The sequence below is a fragment of the Hordeum vulgare genome, chromosome 1H (assembly GCF_904849725.1).
Source record: "Hordeum vulgare subsp. vulgare chromosome 1H, MorexV3_pseudomolecules_assembly, whole genome shotgun sequence".
Lineage (NCBI taxonomy): Eukaryota > Viridiplantae > Streptophyta > Magnoliopsida > Poales > Poaceae > Hordeum > Hordeum vulgare.
The window spans coordinates 427,825,813-427,834,764 of record NC_058518.1 but is presented as its reverse complement, the minus strand read 5'-3'; the positions used below and the strand labels follow the sequence as shown (position 1 = coordinate 427,834,764).

Sequence of the window (8,952 nt, the reverse complement as noted above, 5' to 3'; positions counted from 1 at the left end):
TCGTCTTGAAATTTTAGTGAGAGATCACCTCATAATGCTACCGTCGTTCTAAGCAAAATAAGGTGGATAAAAGGATTAACATCACATGCAATTCATAAGTGACATGATATGGCCATCATCACGTGCTCCTTGATCTCCATCACCAAAGCACCGGCACGATCTTGTCACCGGCGCCACACCATGATCTCCATCAACGTGTCGCAATCGAGGTTGTCGTGCTACTCATGCTATTACTACTAAAGCTACATCCTAGCAAAATAGTAAACGCATCTGCAAGCACAAACGTTAGTTTAAAGACAACCCTATGGCTCCTGCCGGTTGCCGTACCATCGACGTGCAAGTCGATATTATCTATTACAACATGATCATCTCATACATCCAATATATCACATCACATCGTTGGCCATATCACATCACAAGCATACCCTTTAAAAACAAGTTAGACGTCCTCTAATTTGTTGTTGCATGTTTTACGTGGTGACCATGGGTATCTAGTAGGATCGCATCTTATTTACGCAAACACCACAACGGAGATATATGAATTGCTATTTAACCTTATCCAAGGACCTCCTCGGTCAAATCCGATTCAACTAAAGTTGGAGAAACCGACACTTGCCAGTCATCCTTGAGCAACGGAGTTACTCGTAGCGATGAAACCAGTCTCTCGTAAGCGTACGAGTAATGTCGGTCCAAGCCGCTTCAATCCAACAATACCGCGGAATCAAGAAAAGACTAAGGAGGGCAGCAAGACGCACATCACCGCCCACAAAAACTTTTGTGTTCTACTCGAGATTACATCTACGCATGAACCTAGCTCATGATGCCACTGTTGGGGAACGTCGCATGGGAAACAAAAATTTTCCTACGCGCACGAAGACCTATCATGGTGATGTCCATCTACGAGAGGGGATTTCCGATCTACGTAACCTTGTAGATCGCACAGCAGAAGCGTTAGTGAACGTGGTTGATGTAGTGGAACGTCCTCACGTCCCTCGATCCGCCCCGCGAACCGTCCCAGGAACCGTCCCGCGATCCGTCCCACGATCTAGTGCCGAACGGACGGCACCTCCGCATTCAGCAAACGTACAGCTCGACGACGATCTCGGCTTTCTTGATCCAGCAAGAGAGACGGAGAGGTAGATGAGTTCTCCGGCAGCGTGACGGCGCTCCGGAGGTTGGTGGTGATCTAATCTCAGCAGGGCTCCGCCCGAGCTCCGCAGAAACGCGATCTAGAGGTAAAACCGTGGAGGTATGTGGTCGGGCTGCCGTGGCAAAAGTTGTCTCAAATCAGCCCTAATAGCTCCATATATATAGGAGGAGGGGACGGGAGGCTTGCCTTGAGGCTCAAGGAGCCCCAAGGGCTGCGCCACCAAGGGAGGAGGAGTCCTCCTCCAATCCTAGTCCAACTAGGATTGGAAAGTGGAGTCCTTCTCTCCCTTCCCACCTCCTTTTTTTTTCTTTTCTCTTTGATTTTCTATCTATGGCGCATAGGGCCTTCTTGGGCTGTCCCACCAGCCCAACAAGGGTTGGTGCGCCACCCCCAAGGCCTATGGGCTTCCCCGGGGTGGGCTGCCCCCCCCCCCAACGGTGAACACCCGGAACCCTTTCGTCATTCCCGGTATATTCTCGGTAACTCCGAAAACCTTTCGGTAATCAAATGAGGTCATCCTATATATCAATCTTCGTTTCTGGACCATTTCGGAAACCCTCGTGACGTCTGTGATCTCATCAGGGACTCCGAACAACATTCGGTAACCAACCATATAACTCAAATACGCATAAAACAACGTCGAACCTTAAGTGTGCAGACCCTGCGGGTTCGAGAACTATGTAGACATGACCTGAGTGACTCCTCGGTCAATATCCAATAGCGGGACCTGGATGCCCATATTGGATCCCACATATTCTACGAAGATCTTATCGTTTGCACCTCAGTGCCAGGGATTCATATAATCCTGTATGTCATTCCCTTTGTCCTTCGATATGTTACTTGCCCGAGATTCGATCGTCAGTATCCGCATATCTATTTCAATCTCGTTTACCGGCAAGTCCCTTTACTCGTTCCGTAATACAAGATCCCGCAACTTACACTAAGTTACATTGCTTGCAAGGCTTGTGTGTGATGTTGTATTACCGAGCGGGCCCCAAGATACCTCTCCGTCACACGGAGTGACAAATCCCAGTCTCGATCCATACTAACTCAACGAACACCTTCGGAGATACCTGTAGAGCATCTTTATAGTCACCCAGTTACGTTGCGACATTTGATACACACAAAGCATTCCTCCGGTGTCAGTGAGTTATATGATCTCATGGTCATAGGAACAAATACTTGACACGCAGAAAACAGTAGCAAGAAAATGACACGATCAACATGCTACGTCTATTAGTTTGGGTCTAGTCCATCACGTGATTCTCCTAATGACGTGATCCAGTTATCAAGCAACAACACCTTGTACATAGTCAGAAGACCCTGACTATCTTTGATCAACTGGCTAGCCAACTAGAGGCTTGCTAGGGACAGTGTTTTGTCTATGTATCCACACATGTATATAAGTCTTCATTCAATACAATTATAGCATGGATAATAAACGATTATCTTGATACAGGAATTATAGTAATAACTATATTTATTATTGCCTCTAGGGCATAACTCCAACAAGAAACTGTAAAACGGCGGTAAAGAACTCCTTCCTTTGGTCTGGCAGCGGCCGCCCATTCCTCCAGCCGACCGTGCCGGCCACGCCGGCCGCGTCCAACCCCATCGGACGCACCCCGTCGCCCGTCAGCCATGCCCTGTTGCCCGTCGGTTGCGGCCCGTCCCCATCGGTCGCGCCCCATCACCATGTCAGTCGCGCCCAGCCTTGTCGGCCACGCCTTGTCGCCCACCGGCCATGCCACGTCGCCTCCATCGTCAACGACTTGCTCTGTTGCCAACCGCGCTGGCCGAGCCATGCCCCTTTGCATGCCGTGCTGGGAGGATTCCGGCGGCCAGGCTGAGGTCATGGGAGGCCATGGCTAGGTCGAGCTCGTCCAATTCAAACCGACAGCGATTGATTGCGGCGTCCAGCGACCTTTTTCGACGTGCGGTGATGAATTCCGGCAAGTTTTGGATGAATTCCGGCAAACTCCGCGGCGGCGTGTTTGCTCCGACGAGGTTTGACCGGTATATGGGCCCCTTAAGAATCGGCCTTCCAACCTTCAAAAATAAGGGTTTCGGTGTGACTTTGTCGGTCCCCTTCAAAATTTTATTGGTTGGACCACTTTTATGGTGTCTGTTCTGCACACTTTTTACGACCAAAAGTGTAAAACAAAAATCTTTTATGGGTTTGACCACATATACCAGGTCTGCTAGAGATGCTCCTATGTTGCTGGTTTGTTGGGAGCTTTGAAAACATTGCAATGTAATTGTCTTTGACAATGCATTATCGGTTCGGACGTACAAGTGAAGAGGATCTATGATGAGGGTAGGGGTTGGCAGAGTGATGGGTTGTTTAAAAGTGACATGTCTCATTTGTTTGTCATTACAGCCGACAATCTCAAATCCGTCTCATACGTCCGGAGAAACTACCTGATAACTGACCGATCACGAAATTTCAATCCAGACGAGTTTCTTAAACGAATTACAAACGCCCAGGTTGACCAGCACCCTTCATATTTATTCTAAATATGAGACGGATATGAGGGAGCCTGTACGCACCCGAGCACGCCCGCCACATCGTACCCGACAGCCCGGCCCCACCACAAATTGTCCTACGTCCACCCGACAGAACTACCGGATCCATTTGCTCTTTCCTCTTTTCTTCCTCCTCCGTGGCGTGTGTCTCGCAGCTCCGTCAACACGCGCGCTCCGCCACCGTTCCTAGCCTCTACCCCGTCAGGTCCGACAGAGCAGTCTGCTGTCCCATCCTCGTAGCGGTGGACATCGTCGCCGGCCGGGAAGACACCACGATACGTCCGGCAACTCTCTTGCTCCGCCTTCGGTGGATGTGTTCGACACAATGTTTGACCGCATTTTTTGTCAGGTGCACACACAACTACTCAATGATTTGATGAAGCATATACGGACCCACAATGAAAATTAAATATCAAATGATTGATTGTGCACTTCAAATAAACTTTATGTAAATACTATGTATGATTTGTACTAGCATTTATTATTTACGTGCAACACTGGCGTATGGGATCGACGTGCATGATTTTGCATGAATTTAAAAGTACGGAGATGAGATATGTGAATACGGAAACCGAAATATGAAGGACCGTCTGGATGCATCCGTGGACATGTCCGGACGCGTTCGTGGACATACAGGAGGGAGGCTGAATTTGCAAAGTCAGATATAGATACTGTTTGGTTGTTTAGGTGCAGCCACCGCGGGTAGTTGTTCGGTCCGGTGCTCGGCCTAAGGCGAACATTATAACTTGATGGATGGGTTTCTTCATCCTTTTCTTTATAAATATACTCACTTCATTCGGAATTACTTGTCACACAGATGGATAAAAAATAATATATATATATATAACTAAAATACATCTAGATACATTTATTTTTATGACATATATTTTCAGATGGAGGGAATACATGATATGGGTGCATGTGGGTATATATATTAGAAAAGAAAAAGATATATTATATGACATGTGGGCGATTTTTGTGGAGTTTGTACATTAAACCTTCACTTGTGCTAAATTTGACTTGTCCCTTTGTCGTGCATCAAACGGGCCCGGCTCGTCTCTCGGTATAAAAAGCCCTCAAGCTTCCTTCAAACCCGCCCACCAGTAGCATATAGTTTTTCTTGTGTTTGCCATGGTGGACGTGTCGAACTTTGTAGAAGCCAATGGCAATGCAGCAGTATCGATTCCTGCCATGGAAGTTGCTGGGAGTCCTCACGTCCCGTTCGTTCCTCGGGACGCGAACGCGACAGACAGCAAGAATGCCAAGGACGTCCTCGACCTCTGGCGGCAGCAGAAACAAATCCCGGCTCCCTTCATCTGGCCCCACGCCGACGCGCGGCCGTCGTCGATCTTGGAGCTGGACGTGCCCGTGGTCGACATCGGCGCGGCCCTGCACAGCGCCGCCGGGATGGCCCGCGCCGCGGCGCAGGTGGCCGAGGCATGCGCGAGCCACGGCTTCTTCCAGGTGACCGGGCACGGCGTCGACCCCGCGCTGGCCCAAGCAGCGCTCGACGGCGCAGCGGACTTCTTCCGCCTGCCGCTCGCCACCAAGCAGCGCGCCCGCCGATCCCCGGGGACCGTCAAAGGGTACGCCTCCGCCCACGCCGACCGCTTCGCCGCCAAGCTTCCCTGGAAGGAGACTCTCTCCTTCATCCACAACCACGTCCACGAGGACGTCGGCGCCCGCGCAAGCAGTCACGTCGTCGACTACTTCACCTCCGCCCTTGGCGACGACTTCATGCACCTAGGGTTAGTAAACCGACTTAGCTGCTCTGCATTTGGATGTTGGCATGGCAGTCACCACACACCTAAATTACGTACGCATGGCTGCAGGGAGGTGTACCAGGAGTACTGTGAGGCGATGGAGGACGCGTCGCTGGCGATAATGGAGGTGCTGGGGGTGAGCCTGGGGCTGGGGAGAGGGTACTACAGGGACTTCTTCGCCGACGGCAGCTCCATCATGAGGTGCAACTACTACCCGCGGTGCCCGGAGCCGGACCGGACGCTGGGGACGGGGCCGCACTGCGACCCGTCGGCGCTGACCATCCTGCTGCAGGACGGCGAGGTGGACGGGCTCCAGGTGCTCGTCGACGGCGCATGGCGCTCCGTGCGGCCCAAGCCCGGCGAGCTCGTCGTAAACATCGGCGACACCTTCATGGTACGTACACTTCCCGGTCTGCCGGTCATGGTATGGGATAGCTGGTATGATGTCTACAGGAACGTACACACTGCCGCTTGCTTAATTTGTTCTAAACTATATTCGGTAAGTACGGGAGTTGTCGCTCCAGAGAACCGGCCGTTGATCTACGACTTCACCTTGCTAGTGTCACTAGCGCATATAGTTGTTTATCTTCGCACTCCACAGTGATCAACACGGACACACAATAGCCTCTAAGGCAACAACTCCGTAGGAGCGACTGCATCCCTAAAAAAAACTAGGAGTGACTGCGAGAGGATTTACAAACCCCGAGCATGGCAACATGAATTGTTGTGAGGCGGGATTCGGGAACGACAGGCCGGCGGAAGGAAAAAGTGAGAAGGATGGGAAGAAACCAAATGGTTTGCTAACGATCGAACGAGCTGCATGTTTCATTTTACAGTTTTGCTAAGTCTCTATATTGTGTGTTTTCAATTTTAACTGCATTGTGTGTCTACTATATGTTCTTGTAGTATTTCTCAAAGAAACAATACCACTCGTACAATTGATTAGAAATCGTTTAAAACTTTACAATTGTTCGGTAGCATCCTCAACCAGTTAGGCCCGGCCGATGAAAGATCCTCAACTTAGACATGATTTATTAACTGTTAGACTTACTCGCCACCATAGTATCCGGTAACGCATTCATGCACGTCTTGACTTGTCTAAACGCGCGCGCACACACATGTATCTTATGCGTCCTTACGAATGCTAGACCTACTAAATCTTACTTACGTTTACTAAACCTTCCAACTAATTTACACATGCCTCCTTATTTTCAGGGATGGGTGGGCCTCATCCCCTCTTAATCCAATCAATGATTGCTAAATCAGACTATCCCGTAAACGTACGTAAACATTTACGTAGATGTAGCATTACTCTTACTCCTCTCTTTCCAATCAAGTTCCTGAACCGCCAAGAGCGAGTGACGTGAAAAGGATATACGGTTCTTTCTCTTTTAGCCGGTTTGGACGCTTGCCTATCTTGTCCGGCATGAAGGAGGTGAGACGCACACACGCAAGAAGGCAGGCAGGCAGGCCGTGGTGGCCGGCGGGACCCCCTCCCCCGTAGCGGTGGGTGACGCCAAAAGGGTTTGTGTTCCTAGCTAGCTTCTGCCTGCCCCTCCCCCCTACGCTTGCTTGTGCGCGCGGCAGCGGAGCGCACACCGCTCGACCCGACTCGACTCCGCACGTCTCGTCGTGCTCGACCGCACCGTCCTCGATCTTCTCCTCTAAACCGTGTCGAGTTGGTATCCCGGCGGCGAGCAGCCCGCGTGTCGACATCTCTCTGCTTCTGCTTCTGCTTCCTCCTCGGGTTCCCTTTACCATACCATACCAGCTGCCTAAATCAAATGGCAAACGAGCACAGAGCGTTGGGTTTAACGGTTCACTTGCATTGGTGACTGGTTCTTTGTTGTTGGCTTTGCAGGCGCTGTCGAACGGCCGGTACAAGAGCTGCCTCCACCGCGCGGTGGTGCACCGGGAGAAGGAGCGCCGGTCGCTGGCCTACTTCCTCGCCCCGCAGGAGGACCGGGTGGTTCGCCCGCCGCCTTCGCCGGCGCCGGCGCCGCGGCTCTACCCGGACTTCACCTGGGCGGAGCTCATGCGATTCACGCAGCGCCACTACCGCGCCGACGCCCGCACGCTCGACGCCTTCGCGTGCTGGCTCGACCTGCCCAGCTGCCCCGCCACGCCCCAGGCCCAAGGGACTGTCTAGTGTGTGTGATGTATCATCTGTCTCAGCTGTTGTATACGACCACTTGTGTCTGCTAGCTCTGCGCTTGTGTTTCTTATGTGAGCTAACTAACTAAATAGTGTGTATATTTCTTGCCGCGCCTTATGCAAGCCCTAGTCTAGAACATGTAATAATTAACTTAAGCATATACGTTGATCTTTGTGTGTATTTTTCATATTTCCTTCATAATGAATAATCTATTATGCACTTTTGAATCGAGACACTAGCTATAATCATCCCAATAGCAAGAGTAGGTAGTTGTGGAAGGATCGCAAGCCGGAGAAGTGCGGGTCTAAGAGCAACTCCGCCGCTGCATTGTCGCGCGCGCGACAAACTGCGTTTGCAGCGCTCCATTCACTGGCATAGCGCCCACGACACAGGTATGGTTCGACAGCTGCTCTGAAATCCTGCACGACAGAAACGCAGCGCTCCAACAGGCGTGCTGGAGTGTAGCGCGCACGGCAGCACAAACAACAATTACAAACTTGTATACAACATCAAAGATCAAACAAAAACTAAATAAATCAAAACTAAATCAAAAATAAACAATTTAGTTATTATTACAACACTGACAAATATGTGGCCGCAAAACTCAGTGGCGGCGACGGCAGCGAGCTCCTGCGCGGGCCTTCCGCAGCCACAGCGCAACTAGGCACTAGTAGAAGAAAGGCTACCAGTAGGGCTGGTTTTACCCTTACTAGTAGCGCTGGGGCCAGCTCTACTGCTAAAGCGCTACATCTAACCTGTTAGGAGTAGCGCTCGATTGAAAGCGCTACTAGTATCTACGTTAGCAGTATCGCAGGAATAAATAAATCGCTACTGCTAAGTCAGCGCTACTGTTAATATTCCAGCATTACTGCTAATATTTCTGTTTTTAATATTTAATTCGCATCGTATTTATGTCCCCCCTATGTATTTGTGCATGCTCTATAATCATCTTAATCATATACCAAGTTAAAATCTCGTAAAACAGAAAAATATCATAATAGTCATCATATGCATGCATCCTAATCGATCATGTCAAGTTAATATAAACCAGAATAACTTGTCTCTCATAAGACCTAGTCCTCGCTCCTAGGTATAATGTCATAAAACAGAATAACACATATGTCTTCATGATGAAGCACAAAGATCCAACAGTCTCCAATTTGTGGCTTGCGATCCTTTTTTATTTCTCTCCATGCTTCAATTTGAAGCCTTTTTTATTTTGATTTGCGGTTACTTGAGTATGGAGCATCGAACTCAGTCCTTAACGGGCTTTTAATTTTCATATGACCTTCTGGATGCATCAACAGAGGCACTACATCATTTGACAGTTGATGTTGAAGAACATAATAATAACCTAG

General features: G+C 49.8%; 1 protein-coding gene across 1 annotated transcript; it reads left to right on the top strand.

Moving 5' to 3' along the window:
• The first annotated feature begins 4,775 nt into the window (after positions 1 to 4,775).
• On the top strand, positions 4,776 to 7,825 carry LOC123442669 (gibberellin 20 oxidase 2-like). The gene is made up of 3 exons (XM_045118777.1): positions 4,776 to 5,424; positions 5,509 to 5,833; positions 7,301 to 7,825. The coding sequence occupies exons 1-3, from the start codon at positions 4,808 to 4,810 to the stop codon at positions 7,586 to 7,588; spliced, it is 1,230 nt and encodes a 409-aa protein (XP_044974712.1). The 5' UTR covers positions 4,776 to 4,807; the 3' UTR covers positions 7,589 to 7,825.
• Positions 7,826 to 8,952: the final 1,127 nt, after the last annotated feature.